The sequence below is a fragment of the Canis lupus genome, chromosome 3 (assembly GCF_011100685.1).
Source record: "Canis lupus familiaris isolate Mischka breed German Shepherd chromosome 3, alternate assembly UU_Cfam_GSD_1.0, whole genome shotgun sequence".
NCBI lineage: Eukaryota > Metazoa > Chordata > Mammalia > Carnivora > Canidae > Canis > Canis lupus.
In genome coordinates, this window is record NC_049224.1 from 73,688,489 (window position 1) to 73,705,107 (window position 16,619).

General features: G+C 37.8%; 2 protein-coding genes across 10 annotated transcripts in view; one reads left to right on the forward strand and one right to left on the reverse strand.

Annotated features, from left to right (window-relative positions):
• RFC1 (replication factor C subunit 1) overlaps window positions 1-16,619 on the forward strand; it is a 74,039-nt gene that overhangs the window by 53,408 nt on the left and 4,012 nt on the right. For 2 of the 3 annotated variants that reach the window (XM_038533471.1, XM_038533469.1), the window contains 12 exons: window positions 1,032-1,136; window positions 3,802-4,201; window positions 5,632-5,744; window positions 7,024-7,138; window positions 8,304-8,413; window positions 8,609-8,746; window positions 8,887-8,982; window positions 9,087-9,185; window positions 10,787-10,941; window positions 11,067-11,184; window positions 12,923-13,068; window positions 16,195-16,408. In XM_038533471.1, coding sequence (XP_038389399.1) covers window positions 1,032-1,136; window positions 3,802-4,201; window positions 5,632-5,744; window positions 7,024-7,138; window positions 8,304-8,413; window positions 8,609-8,746; window positions 8,887-8,982; window positions 9,087-9,185; window positions 10,787-10,941; window positions 11,067-11,184; window positions 12,923-13,068; window positions 16,195-16,408 — 1,809 coding nt within the window. The remainder of the gene's footprint in view (window positions 1-1,031; window positions 1,137-3,801; window positions 4,202-5,631; window positions 5,745-7,023; window positions 7,139-8,303; window positions 8,414-8,608; window positions 8,747-8,886; window positions 8,983-9,086; window positions 9,186-10,786; window positions 10,942-11,066; window positions 11,185-12,922; window positions 13,069-16,194; window positions 16,409-16,619) is intronic. The other variant, XM_038533470.1, reaches the window with a different exon arrangement.
• Window positions 1-16,619, reverse strand: part of WDR19 (WD repeat domain 19) — a 157,065-nt gene that overhangs the window by 45,306 nt on the left and 95,140 nt on the right. For 4 of the 7 annotated variants that reach the window (XR_005357286.1, XR_005357287.1, XR_005357283.1 and 1 more), the window contains one exon: window positions 178-766. The exons of 1 other annotated variant lie outside the window; for it this stretch is intronic. The gene's annotated coding sequence lies outside the window, so the exon portion shown is untranslated. Of the gene's footprint in view, window positions 1-177; window positions 767-11,049; window positions 11,217-16,619 lie in introns of those variants that run through there. 2 more of the 7 variants (XR_005357288.1, XM_038533467.1) reach the window with 2 other exon arrangements.

The window sequence follows — 16,619 nt, forward strand, 5'->3', positions numbered from 1 at the left end:
GCAGAAGTACTCTGGCTTCAACTTCAGGATTTTGGCTTTCCAGTTGAAGGCATAGTTCCTGTTCAGTTGAATTTCTCAGTGTAGTATTCTAGTTTAGATCATTTTTCAAAGATAGAAGCAAATGCAGTTTTCTTTTTCTTCTAGGCCTAAATACTTCTATATATGCTACTGTGAGACTCCATCTTAAGTTTTGTTTATTGAAAGCTCTTTTTGTGTTGGGGAAAATTATGTTTAGCCAAGTAACAGAGTATCTGATAACTGTGGTTTGGCAAATAGCTGCTTATTTTCTTACCTGACAAGAATCCCAGAGATAGGCAGTTGCAGCGGATGGCCCAGCAGCTCTGTGATGTAGCTAGGCTACTTCCATTCCCCATCTGTGACATCTTGATTGTGTTAGCTTTGGTCTCTGTGCACCTTGCTTTGTGTTACAAGGTAACTATAGCTGTAGGCATTCAGGTCCCCATTTAAGGCAGGAAAAAGGAAGCATGGCATGATGTCACACTTGTTGTGATTGGCTTTATAAGAGTTTTCCTGGAAATACCTCTTGTAGAATTCCCCTTAAGTCTCATTGGCCAGAGCTGTCATATGGCTGCTATTCATAGCTTATAAGGGAGTTTGGGGAGGATGAGGACTTTTCTGATTTTCAATCGTAATTCTTCACTCGGAGGTGGACACATTGGAGTTATTTTAACAGAGAAGATGGTGGGGGAAGACAAAATCTTCCAGACGAGTCCATCCTGGAAGGCCTGGAGTGGCTTTGTGCCTCCTAGGGTAGAAGAAAAGATAAAGCAACCCACAGAAGTGGTAATGTGATGCCTCCATTGCCAGCTCATAACTCTTAGGGGATAGATCTCTTATTTTCTCTTTTTAATGGTACTTTTTCATGAATATGGTTTTTAAAACTTATATTCCAGTTTTTCTAATTTACAGATGTGGTGTTCACCTATGAACAGACCCTTATCATTCTTTTTTTTTTGACAAAAGGTAATGGTTAGGGTATGGTTTTAATGATTTGTATTTTTAATCAATAGGCAGCAGCCTTGGGGACAAATATTATTGATGAAGATGGCCTATTAAATCTGATTCGAACCATGCCAGGCAAGAAGTCTAAGTACGAAATAGCAGTTGAAGCTGAGGTTTGTATAAAATGAACTTGATTTATTTCAGTTGGTATATATAACAACTTTCTTATTTCATAGAGATGTTTCGTGAGTGGCTACAGGCCTGTTACCTAAAAGATTAACTTCCCTTTCCACCACAGATGAACCTACCTTATTTCCTTCTGAGCGGGTGGATTTTGATTTAGACTGTCTTCTTTGGTGTATTTTCTTACCTTTCTTAAAGGAGTATGAAGAGAGCGAGAGCACAATATAGTGCACCTACCATATCTACTTATTAAACTTTCCACATCTTGCAGTGATTTATACAAAGGTTATTGCTTTTAAGAGTTCTTTGAAGGATATGTCATAGATACCAGCATGTTATGTCCTTTTCATTTAGAATTTATTAACTTATTAGGGCTTTCTCAGGATAGAGGCCCGTATTAGTTTTAGCAAAAAGGAAAAAAAATTGTCTCATATACTCAATTGTGGGCTGGCCGCGTCTGATGTCAGAACTACTGGGTCTGGAGACCACAGACTCAGGACTCTTTCAGTTTCTGTTGCTGTTTTCTGTTTTGTCGTCCTCATTCATTTCCACTCTATTCAGGACTTTTTCCACATACAGGACACAAGGGTGCCAGTGGTCCAGCTTTAATGTCCCCAAGCTCTGTCACCCAGGTAGTGAGGTGATCTTCCTACTTATTGCAGTTAAACAGTCTTGGGGAATTATTGGGATTGGCCCTTCACCCAGTGTCCCCTAATGTGAGCTACTTACATAACCAACCAGAAGTTATCAAAGCTGGGAAATTAACATTGATACCATACTATTAATTAAAAGTACCGGTGTTATTCAAACTTCACATTTTTCCCCAATTGTCCTTTTTCTTTTCTAGGATCCCAAACTGCGTTTAGTTGTGGTCTGTTCTTCATCTCCTTCAATCTATGACAGTTCCTCAGCCTTTCCTTGTCTTTTTATGGCCTTCAAGAGATAATTATTTTAGAGAGGGAGTGAGCATGTGCACATGAACAGGGAGAGGAGCAGAGGGAGAGGGAGAGAAGAAGACTCCCCACCGAGCACAGGACCTGTCATGGGCTCAGTCTCATGACCCTGAGATTATGAACTGAGCTTAGAAGCTTAGCTGACTAAGCCAGCCAGGCACCCTGGCCTGAGACTTTTTTTTTTTTTTAAGATTTTATTTATTTTAGAGCTAGCGTAGGTGGGCGAAGGAACAAAGGAAGAGGGACAGGAGACTCCATGCTGAGGGCAGAGCCCAGTGTAGGGTCCTGATCCCAGGACACTGAGATCATGACCTGAGCAGAAATCAAGAGTCCAGTGCCTAACCAACTAAGCCACCCAGGCACCCTCCAGACTTGAGACTTTTGATGAGTACTAGTTAGTTCTTTTGTAGAATGTCTCATAGTTTGTGTTTTTTGATGTCTTATGATTAGATTTGAAGTTACACATTTTTGGCAGGAATTCCACAGAAGTGGTATTTTGTCCTCAGTGCATTATATTATGTATGTTAATATGCCTTTTAATTTTTTTTTTTTTTTTTTTTTTTTTTAGAGAGGTGGGGGCAGGCAGAGGGAGAGGAAGAGAGAATCTTAAGCAGGCTCCATGCCCAGTGCAGAGCCTGACTTGGGGCTTGATCTCATGACCCTGGGTCAGTATGTCTTCCTGTTAGTGAGGTTAACCTTGATTAAACTGGTTTCTGACTGGTTTCTCCACTAGTAAAGTGACTATTTTCCCGTTTGTAACTGATAAATATCTTGGAGACCATGTTAGTACTATGCTAATAACCTATTTCTCCTCAAACTTTCATCCACTAATTTTCAGCATCCACTCACTGGCAAAGAGGCATATTTTTTTTTTTTTTCTTTTTTGAGACTTTCACCCATAAAATCCAGCCTTTTAAAATGTATGTCAGAGATTTTTAGTATATTCACACAATTGTACAGCCATCACCAGTGTCTAATTTTAGAACATTTTCATCATTCCCCATACCCAGTTAGCCCTCATTCCTCATCCCCAGCCCCTGGCAACCACTGTTGTATTTTTTGTTTCTATGGATTTGCCTGTCCTGGACATTTTAAAGGGAAACATGCAATTTGTGACCTTTGTATCTGGCTTCTTTGACTTAGTATGTTTTCAAGGTTCAACTGCACTGAAATACATGTGTCAGGACTTTGCTCCCTTTCTTTTGGTGATTAAAATTCCATTGTGTATGCATACCACATTTTGTTTATTCATTCATCAGTTGGTGGCCATTTTGGGTTGTTTCTATATTTTGGTTGTAATAATAATGTAGTTTTGTAATTAATTTATAATCATAATTAAATATAATGCTGCTGTGAATACTTGGGTACAAGTTTTTGTGGAGGTGTTAACTTTTAATAAATCAGAAAGCTAGAAAAAAATTTACCTTGGATTTCAGGCTGATTATGGAATACTTATCATTTGTAAACTGATATGTTCTCACCTAAAAAATTGCATTTGGGTGCTTTTTGGTGTGTTTATTGATAATTTTTATAAAGTTGGGAAAGTGGTGATTCCACAGCAGCAGGGTTCATTGTAAAAGTGAGACCCACGTTGGGTGGCTCATTTGGATATCCTGAGTTGCCCTAGAGAGTACAGTTAGCAGGATAGACATTTTGTGTATCTTATCAGCTTTCTATTTTCCTCACTTTTCCAATTTTAAAGATGAAGAAAGAAAAGTCCAAATTGGAAAGAACACCTCAAAAAAAAGACCAAGGAAAAAGAAAAATTAGCCCAACTAAGAAGGAATCAGAATCTAAAAGAAGTAGACTTACTCCCAAGAAGGACAGCTCTATAAAGTCCGTAAAAAAGGAAACAAGTGTGCTTTGGAGATGCCTGAACTTTGAGGAGCAGGTGGCTGAGGAGACAAATGACGACAGCCGGGCTAGGAATTTGGCCGGTGACAGCAGTGAAAACAAAGTGGAAAATTTGCTCTGGGTGGATAAATATAAGCCAACTTCTCTCAAGACCATAATTGGACAGCAAGGTGACCAGAGCTGTGCCAACAAGCTCCTACGCTGGCTCCAAAATTGGCACAGGGGTCCCCCTGAAGACAAGAAACGCGGTGATTTTACAGCTTCGTTCATTTTGTGTGTGTCTGTCACTGTGTAATTGCTCAGTTCCACATACGTAAGAAAGTAAAATAGTTGTCTCGTTCATCTCTCAGCAAACACTTGTTGAAAACCTGCTCTGAGTCCAAGTGCTGTACTAGGCCTCAGAGGTGCTGTTGTGAACAAAACCGTCTCCCTCAAGGAGCTCAGTTAGCCACAGACATAGATGAACCAGCAATTAAGATATGTTGTGCCAAGTACTGGTATAGGGGTCAGCGTAAGGTGCTAAGGGCGTGGAGTGTGTGGAGGAAGGGAGAGCTAAGCAAAGACTTGGAAACTAAGTTTCCTAGGGGTTAGCTAGGTGAAGGGAGGGAGGAGCATTGTGTGGGAGAGAATACAGGTACCAAGGTTCGAAGATGTGTGAGTGAGCCACTGAGAGTGCCAAGGAGACTTGGGGGCTGGCAGAGTGTGCAAATTAAAAGCCAAAGCATGCTTACAGAGTAGGCTGCCTAAAAATCCTGGCAGTGTTTGCTTTTAGCAGGTCTGAGCTCTGGTTTCTGTGCTTCTTTACCGTGTATTTGTCGTGCAAAATGAACAGTACAAATCTGTATTTAATGTCCAGGGTATTATTGAAACTGAGGTTTCAGTTTCTGTGAGGTTTCATCTGTGATGTTAATAGTGTTTTCTTGAGCTTCACCAGCAGCCTTAGAGGATATTGTGTGAGAAATAAGGCAAAATTTAGTGAGCATCACATTGAATTCCTGTGGTGATGACTGGGTTGTCCATGTCCAGCTGGTCACTAGACATTGGCCAATGTTGTCATCGTGTATGTATTGAGCACCCCTGATGTGTCAGACACGCATGGGATAAGGGGAGAAGAATGCTCTAGAGTTGGGCTCTACAGGATAGTTGCAGACACACCATCTTCAATTCATTGTTTTTGTGATCATGTAGCTGATGATGCTTGCTGACATTTATTGAGGCATCTGGCTCTGCGATCAGAATGTTTATCTTTACAATATCTCTGCCAGGCACATTGCCATCGTTACCCTCATTTTACAAAGGAGGAAATAGGCCCAGGAGGTTAAATCACTTCTCCCAGTTGGTGAGTGGTGGAATTAGGATAGCTGGAGTTAGGATTGGAGCCCAGATACTCTGCTTCCTGACCTGTGCTTTTATAGAATAGGAAACTCATAAAATTATGGTTTTAAATCAGAATTTCAGAGTTAGTTGTAGTGTGTTATTATGGGTATAAGTGAGGTGGGCAGTAGAATTTCACTAAATGATCTGGAAACTCGTTTATGGTTTGTAGAAAATATTCTACAAATTTAGAAGTAAACTGGAGGACTGTGCTTGATTTTCAGTGTATGCACAGTGATTCCTGCCATTCCTGCATTTCTCTTAGATAACGTAGGCTAACACTCTGGAACTTCTTTTTTCTTAGCAGCAAAGTTTGGTAAGTTTGCTGGCAAAGATGATGGCTCTAGTTTTAAAGCAGCGCTGCTCTCAGGCCCTCCAGGTGTTGGCAAGACCACCACAGCTTCTTTGGTTTGTCAGGTGAGTGTTCTGTTATAGTGCAGTTGGAAAGCTAACCCAGGAATGGGCATGTGTAGGAGATAGACACGTGTGTGTTAGTAGGTCTGTGGTATATGTATTTTAACCTTCTGTGTAGTATACTTTCTAAAGTCAAACTGTTAGAATTTACTTTGGTTATGGGGATATTTGTCATTTTCATCCTTTTTTAATATTGATAATTAAAATAATAGGTCATATTTATGTATGTGTCAGGCAATGTGCTAATAAGCCCTTGGCTGCATTATCTTTTAGGTAATATAAATGTGTCTTTATAGACTCTTATGGATATAAATATCTTATATATTCTTGTAAAAATCCTTTGTACTGAATATACGTATTCTTACCATCCTCATGTGACAAATGAAATGGGCTTAACAGAGGAAGCTGGTGGCAGAGTATGAACTCGGGTAGTCTGAGCCTGCCTTTGCTCTGGTCTCTACGGCTTCCTTATTGAGACAGAGAGAGGAGGAGTCCTTAGAGCAAACCAGAGTTCATGTATCAGAATGTGAAATAATAAAGTGGTATCAGAATGATAAAATGAGGGATTTTTAAGCTTGTTTTAAATTTATTACTGGATTTCCCAACCCTTGTCTTATAAGCTGGTGGTTTTGTTTTGTCCCTGTTTTATATTTTGAGCATAAATGTGTAGCTGGTATAACGGCTATATATTTTCTATTCTATTATAAATATTAAAAAAAACAAAAAAAATTTTTTTTCCTGGTCTCTACAAATTGTGAACATGACTCTTTTCTCCCTTTATTATTATCATTATTTTGGAGGGGAATTGCTTTAAGGCATTTTATAATGCTTATGATCAATTTAATCAAATTTGGGAAATGAGCCAGAATAACTTGATTTTTCATAGCTTGGTAAGAAGATTGTGTATTGGGATGGTTTGATAATGAATGGTTTATCTTTATCTTGAAGAGTCAAGAATTATTTTTGGTATCTTATAATTAATTCTATATCTGATATTAAAATCTTGGGATGGGTGTATTTAATTCTTTATAGGACTTTAAGAAGCAAACTTATTAGTAAAACCGCTTCTAGAGGAGTGATTTATCAGCTATGGTTTTAAGACCGAACTTATGTTTGTGTATGTGTGGTATATATGTATATATTTAAAAAATCTCTTTATATTATGAAGCATATTATCATATCATCTTTGTCTTTTTTATGCCCTCTTTCTTCATTAATTGCCTTGTTTTTTGGGAGAGTTAATTTGCATTGTGATAGTAATGGTTTCCAATATTTTGTTTAGGAATTGGGATATAGCTACGTGGAACTGAATGCGAGTGATACTCGGAGTAAGAATAGTTTGAAGGAGGTTGTTGCTGAATCACTGAATAATACCAGCATCACAGGCTTTTATTCAAGTATGTGGGTATTTGAACTGTTTTTCTTTGTTTTTCAAGTTCACTTCAACATTTAGAAACCAGAATTGAACATTACTATGTGCCAAGCACCCTGCTAAATCCTGGGGCTAATGATGGAACTCTTACAGGACAATAGTCCTCCCACCTTTTTTTCAGGTCTTAGAGGTTTCTGAGAATGTGTTAAAGTACATATATGGATATGTTTATGCATTTTTGCACATTATTTTAGAGGATTCATAGTGAATTCAGGGTGATGAGTGAGGTAATAAAGGCCTGTAGATGAAGTGATTCAATTTGAAGCACTAGGGAAAGCCAGGATAATGGGTGACATTTGTTTGACAGATCTTGAAGGATGGAAGAGGATCATTTGTGGTAAAAGAGTTCATATAGGCAAAGATAGTAGCAGAGGAGAAGAAACTATGAAGGTGCCACTATGTTTCTGGCTATAGCTGGTGGTCTAGTATGGCCAGAGTTGATTGGAAAAATAAGATGCTCAAACTACAGACTCACTAGTGCAGGTTTAGAACCTAAAGTCGTTATTGCATGATCACCTGAATTCTTGGTATTTTCAGTGGTGTAGCAAATCATTATTAAAAGGATTTGCTCAGGAAACGTCACTCTGGTTGGTGGGAGTGTTAATTGATACTACTCTGGGGAGTAGTCTGGCCGTATTTCTCAAAAGTGACATTATACATACCCTTTAGCCCAGAAATTCTAGCCTTGGAATTTAGCAATTGATATACTTCTATATATCCAAAATTACATATATAAGGATATTCACGTAGTATGATTTATAATAGCAGATGATTGGAAGCATCTTCGTATTTTAATAGATAATGGTTAATTATGATACATGTGTAAAATGGGATATTGTTAAACAGCCTTAAAAAATGAGGTGTTCTATATTTACAGATAAGGAACAAATCACCAAAATATATTGAATGATAAAACCAAGATGTGTATTTTTACACACATATGTTTTTAATATGTATAGGGATACCTGAGAGGGCAAAGGTGGGAGGGAGAATTTATTTTCATCTGCATATGCTTGTACCTTTTGCATTTTGTACTATGGACCTATGTTTTGTCAGTTTAAAATGTTTATGTGTTTTTTTAATAAAGCAGCAGTATTTGAGCAATTGCTCTTTTTTGTTGCATCCCATAGCTTCTCAACATGGGTCAGATGGAGCAGCCCATTCAGTAGGCTCAAAACATGCTCTTATCATGGATGAAGTAGATGGCATGGCAGGCAATGAGGACAGGGGAGGAATTCAGGTAAGGAAAGCACTGTAGTTTTGCAGTTTTACTGTTGATTTTTTAGTTGTAGGTTTTTTTTTTTTAATATTTAAAGAACTAATTATACTGTGATATTTACAATTAAAGCATTTTGCTGAAATTTTCAAAACCTAAAATACTGTGTAGTATTATTGTTTTTTTTAATTATTTTTGTGTTGCAAATTTGCCTTTCAGGAATTAATTGGCCTGATAAAACATACAAAAATTCCCATTATTTGCATGTGCAATGATAGAAATCATCCTAAGATTCGTTCTTTGGTTCATTATTGTTTTGATCTTCGTTTTCAAAGACCTCGAGTTGAACAGATTAAGGTATGATGATTGGAATTTTTTTCTCCATCACACTATCCTTTTTACTTTTTGGTCAGTTTTTAAAAGTATCTGATAAATTTTTTAAAAATACCTGATTATGTGAATTAAAAAAATTTACGATTCCCCTTTGTTAATTTCAGGGTGCTATGATGTCTATTGCATTTAAAGAGGGTTTGAAGATCCCGCCTCCGGCTATGAATGAAATAATTTTGGGTGCCAATCAAGATATCAGACAGGTAAATGGGATAGGTATTATTAACAGTTGCTGATTCTTTTGAATTAATGCCTTCGACTTTTCAGAGTTTCACCTTGACCATGTCTTATTTATGATTTCTGTTAGGTTTTACACAATCTGAGTATGTGGTGTGCACGCAGTAAGGCACTAACCTATGACCAGGCCAAGGCTGATTCTCATAGAGCCAAAAAGGATATCAGACTGGTAAAATAAATTTCCATTTACTTTCTCAAGCTAAAGCATTTCTTGTTCTGTTCATATTAACTTAATAGAAGTAGTTATTATAGTTCCTTGATAACGCCTATTGAACCTGTGGATATTTATAATAAGAAAGACAGCTGCTATAAAAGATTTTCTAGTTCAGATTAATTTTTCTTCAAGGACTGTTTGTTAGCATATATTATGTATAAATTATGAGATATAGAAGTTTTAAATTATATTCATGCTTCAGTAGTTATAAAATGGCCTTTTCAGAGTCCCTTATGTATAGATTTCATGTTTTGAAGTTTTGGAACTTTGAGAATAATCTATTTCAAATGGCTTATCATTTAATAACCTGTCTGAAACTTGAAACTAGAGGTCTAAGAGCAGTTTTAGTTTCATAGTGAGATTTAGCACACAGTACAAAGACTTCCCTTCTTATTCTCTGCCTCCAGACTCCTGCAACCTCTTCTTCTATCAGTACCCCCACCAGAGTGATACATTTGTTATAGTTGAACCTACATCATTATCACCCAAAGTCCATAGTTTACATCAGGGTTAGTTCACTCTTGATACAGCTTCCATGGGTTTTGACAAATGTATCAAGCTTTTATCTACCACTGTATATCACACAGAATACTTTCACTGCCTCCTGTTTATCCATCACTTCTTCCAACCCCTGACAATCACTAATCTTTTTAGATTTTATTTATTTATTTTAGAGAGAGAGCATGAGCCAGGGGGGAGAAGCAGAGAGAGAGGGATAAGCAGACTTTAGGTTTAGTGTGGAGCCCGACACAGGGCTTGATCTCATGACCCTGAGGTCATGAGCTGAGCCAAAATCAACTCAGCCGCCTAACTGACTGAGCCACCCAAGGCACCCCAATCACTAATCTTTTTATTGTCTCTAGTTGCATCAGTTTTCACAATGAGTCATGTAGTTGGAATCATACAGTATATAAACTTTTTAGGTTGGCTTCTTTCTTTTTTTCTTTCTTGAGAGAGTGAGCGAGTATGACTGGGGGAGGGGCAGGGGGTTAGGAGAGAAAGTCTTAAACAGGCTCTATGATGCAGGGCTTTATCTCACGACCCTGACATCATGATCTGAACCAAAATCAAGAGTTGGATGCTTAACCAACTACCACCCAGGGGCCCCCAGATTGGCTTCTTTGAATTAGTAATACTCATTTAAGGTTTCTCCATATATTTTCTATGGCCTTATTATAGCTCATTTCTTTTCTGTGCTGTATAATATTCCAGTGTCTGGATGTACCAGTTTATTCACCTTTTGAAAGACATTTGGATTGCTTCCAAGTTTTGTCAGTTACGAATAAAGCTGCTGTAAAGATCCATGTGCAGGGTTTTTGTGTAGTATGTTTTCAGTTTATTTGGATAAATACCAAGGAGGACAATTGTGGATGGAATGGTAAGAGTATAGTTTTGTAAAAAATACTGCCAATCTGTCTTCTAAATGACTATACCATTTTGCAATCCTGCTAGCAATAAATGAGAGTTCGTATTGCTCCACATCTTTGCCAGCATTTGATGTTGTCAGTATTTTGGACATTGGCCATTCTATTAGGTGTGTCCTTCCCTTTTTTTAGGGCCCGTTTGATGTTGCCCGGAAAGTGTTTGCAGCTGGAGAGGAGACCGCTCACATGTCACTTGTGGATAAGTCAGATCTCTTTTTTCATGATTATTCAATAGCACCCCTCTTCGTCCAGGAGAACTACTTACATGTGAAACCTGTAGCTGCAGGGTGAGTGTTCAGAGTTAGTGAGGGATAGAATTCATACCCTCCTGGCACAGCGAAGGCCATATACCTGGGAAAGAGGGGTATGAGATACGGACAGTGGTGTAATCCAGACTGGTTTATTTATGCAGGGGCGACATGAAAAAGCACTTGATGCTTTTAAGCAGAGCAGCAGATAGCATATGTGATGGTGACCTAGTGGACCGTCAGATCCGGAGTAAGCAAAACTGGAGTCTTCTGCCTACACAGGTAAGCACAGGGCTCTCCTTAAAATGCAGACTCTGCTTTAGTTAAAGAGAACAAAATAGCTTTTTAGTTCGTAGAGTTATTTGAAATACCAGATAAACATATGGCTCTTAGGGCAAAAATAAAGTCTTGTTCTAAATTAAATCACTCTGTGGTCACAATTGTGATTTCTTAATAAAAATTTTTTAAAAAGCCTTATTTTTCAGGGTTTCAAAATGTTTTATGTAAATTGACATAGGGAAATAGGAACATTAGATTCTTGACGTAAGTAAGATGTCAGTCAAAAGTTTTATTTGCTCTGCTTTACCTTAAGAGTCCATTTCTTTTTTGTCATTTTTTGGCTCTCCTAGTTGAAGTAATGCAACCAGGGCAGGTCAGCAGCTGATATGTGAGTAATAATAAGCAAGGGACTTTTGGGAGGCCTCCTCCTCTCTTAATTCTACTTATACATTGTTGGAAAACAAAAAATAAAGATGCATTCTGGATGTAAAGAATCCTTTCTATTATGTTTTACAAGAGTTCACTTTTTATTTTTTTATTTTTTATTATTTTTTAAAGATTTTATTTATTTATTCATGAGAGACAGAGAGAGAGAGAGAGAGAGAGAGAGAGAGGCAGAGACACAGGCAGAGGGAGAGAGAGAGAGAGAGAGAGAGAGAGAGGCAGAGACACAGGCAGAGGGAGAAGCAGGCTCCATGCAGGGAGCCTGATGTGGGACTCGATCCTGGGACTCCAGGATCACGCCCTGGGCAGAAGGCAGACGCTAAACTGCTGAGCCACCTGGGGATCCCCAAGTGTTCACTTTTTAAACTAAAAATTGTACCTTTAAGAATTTATCCTAAAGAAATAACTTTAAACATAGGAAAAGATTGCTGTACAAAAATACTATATTAGTTTTGATACTCTAAGACATTGGAGAAAATCTCCATGTCTAGCAATAGGAGAATGATTATGATAAATACTCTTGATGGACTATTACGCAGTCCTTAAAATTATTTATAAAGATTGTCTAATATAAAAAAAAAAGATTGTCTAATATGAAAAAATGCTTATGAGAGAATATTATTAGAATAAAGCAGGATACAAAATTTATGTGTAATTCCAACTTCAAGAAAGTATAAGCCCTGGATAAAGAAGATATTCAAGAATACCTTTTTAAAAATCTTTTCTTGGGGCACCTGGGTGGCTCAGAGGTTGAGCGTCTGCCTTTGGCTCTCAGGTTGTGATACCAGGGTCCTGGGATCGAGTCCTGCATTGGGCTCCCTATAGGGAGCCTGCTTCTCCTTCTGCCTATTTCTCTGCCCCCTCCTCATGAATAAATAAATCTTTAAAAAATAAATAAAAATCTTTTCTCTAGTGTCGGTTTACTTAATACTCTATTCAGTTTTCTATGCTTTGATCTACCTGTGCTGTTAATAGTTTATGTTAAAGACAGTCATGTTCCTCTTAAAATCCTTTGTGCATCAAGTTTCTTGGGGTCAGTTGGTGCGGAGACCTAGTTAGCAAGATCTCTCTCAGGGCCATAACGTGTTTTGGACTTATCTGTTGTTTTCTCTGGGAGTAGCTTCCCCTACCAACAGATGAGAGACAGAGGGAAGGGGTGTGATGCCCTGGAATTAGGTGCCTAGGACAGTGTGGCTTCGTTTGCCAGAAACGACTCAGAAGCCAACAGCTGTGTAGGAAGCAGCTTGGTACTGAATTCAGATTGTGGACTGCAATTGATTTTTTTTTTTTTTTTAAGGCCATTTATGCCAGTGTTCTTCCTGGAGAGCTAATGAGGGGGTACATGACCCAGTTTCCTACTTTCCCAAGCTGGTTAGGGAAGCACTCATCTACCGGCAAACACGATCGTATTGTACAGGATCTAGCACTGCACATGAGTCTCAGGTAAGTGGTATTAGTTCATGTCTGGCATTTTATCAGTATAGCATATTTAGCTTTTATCCAGTGAGGATAGTGTAAATTAAAAGATTTGTGTTTTAGTTGTGATTTTATTGCTAACTAGATAAATGACCCTGGATAAGTTCCTTATATATTGTGGGCCTGAGTTTTATTATCTATAATAGGTATAATACTTGTTTTATCATTTAAAAGGATACTTTGAAGATGAGCACAGTTGGTAGATGTGCCATAATTTTAAGATAAATATTGAAGCTATGTAAATCTGAGGTAGTGCTACTATTTATTATTGTGACTACACCTATTACTTGTAGGGATACATAATGTCTCAGCTTCCAAATAATTTAATAGGAAGAAAGACTATTTAAATAAATGAACTAGTTTTTACCTATCCTAGTAATAAACTGAACTAGTCATTTATGATCGGGGACACAGTTTAGCATATAACAACAGGAGGCAGATGTGCAGATGATTGAAAAATCAGTGTTTAATGGAGAAGTTTAATGGAGTCCAAAAATTCTTGTTATTTGGTACAATTTTGTTAAAGTTGAAAAACCAAGAAGTTTGGAGAAGTTTAATGAAGTCCAAAAATTCTTGTTATTTGGTACAATTTTGTTAAAGTTGAAAAACTTAGAAAATGTGCACACACCCAAATATTCAGTGAACTTTAGGAATTTATTTTTAACCACAAAGAACTACTTGAGTAGTCTTCTTTTTTTTTCTGATCTCTGGAGGGAATATTCGTTAACATTGGTCCACTCTTAACTTCTGTTTGAAGCTGAACTGAAATGCTTCCTTTCTACTGTTCCTATAAAATTCTGACTATGTTCCCTCTTCCTAGCCTATAGCATGGCGCTTTTTTTTGCCACTCTTGTATTAGTTTCCTATTGTTGCTGTAACAAATTGCTAAGAATTTAATGGTTTAGGGGTACCTGTGTGGCTCAGGCAGTTAAGAGTCTGCCTTCAGCTTAGGTCATGATCCCGGGCTCCTGGGATGGAGCCCCACATTGGGCTGCCTGCTCAGCAGGGAGCCTGCTTCTCTTCTGTCTGCCACGCTCTCTTCTCTCTCTCTCTCTGTCAAATAAATAAAATCTTTAAAAAAAAAACCCTTAATGGTTTAAAATAACACACATTTATTGCTGTCTTAGGATGCAAAGAATCTCCTGGATTATCTGGGCGCACAGTGTAATTACAAGGATCTTTACCAAAAAGAAATAAAAGAGAGACAGCAGTATCTAGTCAGAGAGGGAAAGAGATTCTAAGATGTTACATTGTTGGCTTTGAAGATGGGAAAAGAGACCATGAGCCAAGGGATGTCTATGGCCTCTATAAACTGGAAGGGGTTGCTTTCCCCACTGCTCGTGGTCAAAGTGCAAGGCCTGGCTCTAAGCTCTTTTCTACTCCCTGCCCTCTGCTTTTAAAAAAGGTGATGCATCCCTGTGCCCTGGTGGTAGGTATTCATCTTTGATGCCCCCACCGTTTTCATAGATCATTGGCATTGGACTTCCATCTTGTTTTGTGGCTGTGCTTTTGTATGTCTGTCCCCTTTTCCTGTTAGACCGAACATATCTGGTGATAGGAACTGAGGCCTACTCATCCAGCACATTAAATTGCTCCATGAATGTTCCTTAATGAATCATATACAGGACATTATCATCATCAAAGGACATCTATAATGAATTCAGAATTTTTAGAATAAATTAGGACCTTCCTATTTAATTTTTAACCCTAAGTCCTTGAACTTTTATAGATCTCAGTTTATTTTTAAAAATGGAAGTACAAAATAGTACTTTTAGTATTAGTTCTAGTTAGGGTGATAGATGCCATTGAGAATCTGAAAGCTCTTTGATTTTTATTAATCCCAAAGGCAGTAAAGTACAAATAATGCTAGAGGAATTACAGATTTCTGAGGTTAAGAACCCTTGATTTAGGAACACTAGATGATACCTTTAGACTTTTCTAGAGGTATTTTCTGTGATTCTAAGTAGAAGGTAACAGTAATTAACAAAATATGAGAGAATACTTTTGAGAAAGGTTTCATGATTTTTGTAGGCACTGTGGCTTAGGGCTTGTCTTTAAGCACTAATAGTGCTTGGTTATGGAAGACTACTGAATCTAGAGGAAACGGGTGAATTTAAAATACGAGTTTTTGGATTCTTTGACAGGAGCAGGGTTCTAGATTTCTGATCAAGAGAACTCTTCATATTCAGTTACCTAAAGGCAATAGCAGGGCCCATTAATAATTTAAAAATGTTTATGGGCTCTGAAGCCCAGCAACTTTTGAGGTTTCTTGTTTCCTCATTTGATGATGGAAGCAGCTGGATTGGAAAGGTTTAGATTGGTGGCATTTTGTTCTAGTTTTGAGTGACCATATTTAAGAGTGAGTGAGAAAGTCATTTCATGATAGCATTGTTCTCAGCAGATGCGAGACTTTTTCCTGAAGCCTTCCTCTCACAAGTGTGGACCACCTTGTGATTCTGCAGGGACATTTTCGGCAGTTTTCTAAGTTTGGGGAAAGCCTTGCTCTAGAACTAAAGATTTCGGAGTAACCTCATATTAGGAAATATGAGGGAAACATTCATATATAATTTTGCGTGTTATAATCAGAGATCAAATGGTGTTACAAGCCCTCATGTAGGAAGTAGCACTGGTACTTGAGGTAGGAAATCTCACTGCCTTTTCCCGATGCTTGTAATATTTGGAACTGGGAATGAGTAATATTTGGTTATAATGAGTATGAGCACATAGAAGTCTTATTGTTGCCCAGGCCTTGAGAGTAGGTTGGAAGTAGAACCTACATTTGTGTTTTTCATTCACTGATGCAGATAAGTAGGAAATCCATTCCCTTTGAGCACACTGGTCTGTATCCATTATCCTGATGTTGTAGTGAGTGCTAGGCTTTCTCTACCAGCTGATTTATTTTTATTTTTATTTTTTTTCTACCAGCTGATTTAAATAGTAGACATTACACTGGGCATTATTTTTTTTTTTTTTTTTTTTTTTTTTTTTTACATTGGGCATTATTAAAGGTGGATTGAACTTGAGCATTTATGTCTTGAGCTTGGTGGTAGTTTGCCACTGACTACAGTTATGCCTCTTTTGTTTTGGTTTAAGAACTTATTCCAGCAAAAGGACTGTAAACATGGATTATCTGTCACATATAAGGGATGCACTTGTACAGCCCTTGACCTCACAAGGGGTAGAAGGAGTACAGGATGTTATTGCTCTTATGGATGCCTACTACTTGATGAAAGAAGACTTTGAGAATATCATGGAAATTAGCAGCTGGGGAGGGAAACCTAGTCCCTTCTCCAAGCTGGATCCCAAGGTAAATTACGTAACTAACCCACTGGTTCTCCATCACTTGTAATTACCAGGTTTATAGTAGGAATATTTCAGAGATGTTGTAGGTGCTTTAAAAAGATTAAAATTTTCCCTCTTAAATGCCTTTTTGCTTCTTATGGTCTATGCTTTCCATATTTGAGTGCAGTATTAAGAATGGACTTCTGCATTTGACCTTAACGATTTATAGTTCTATC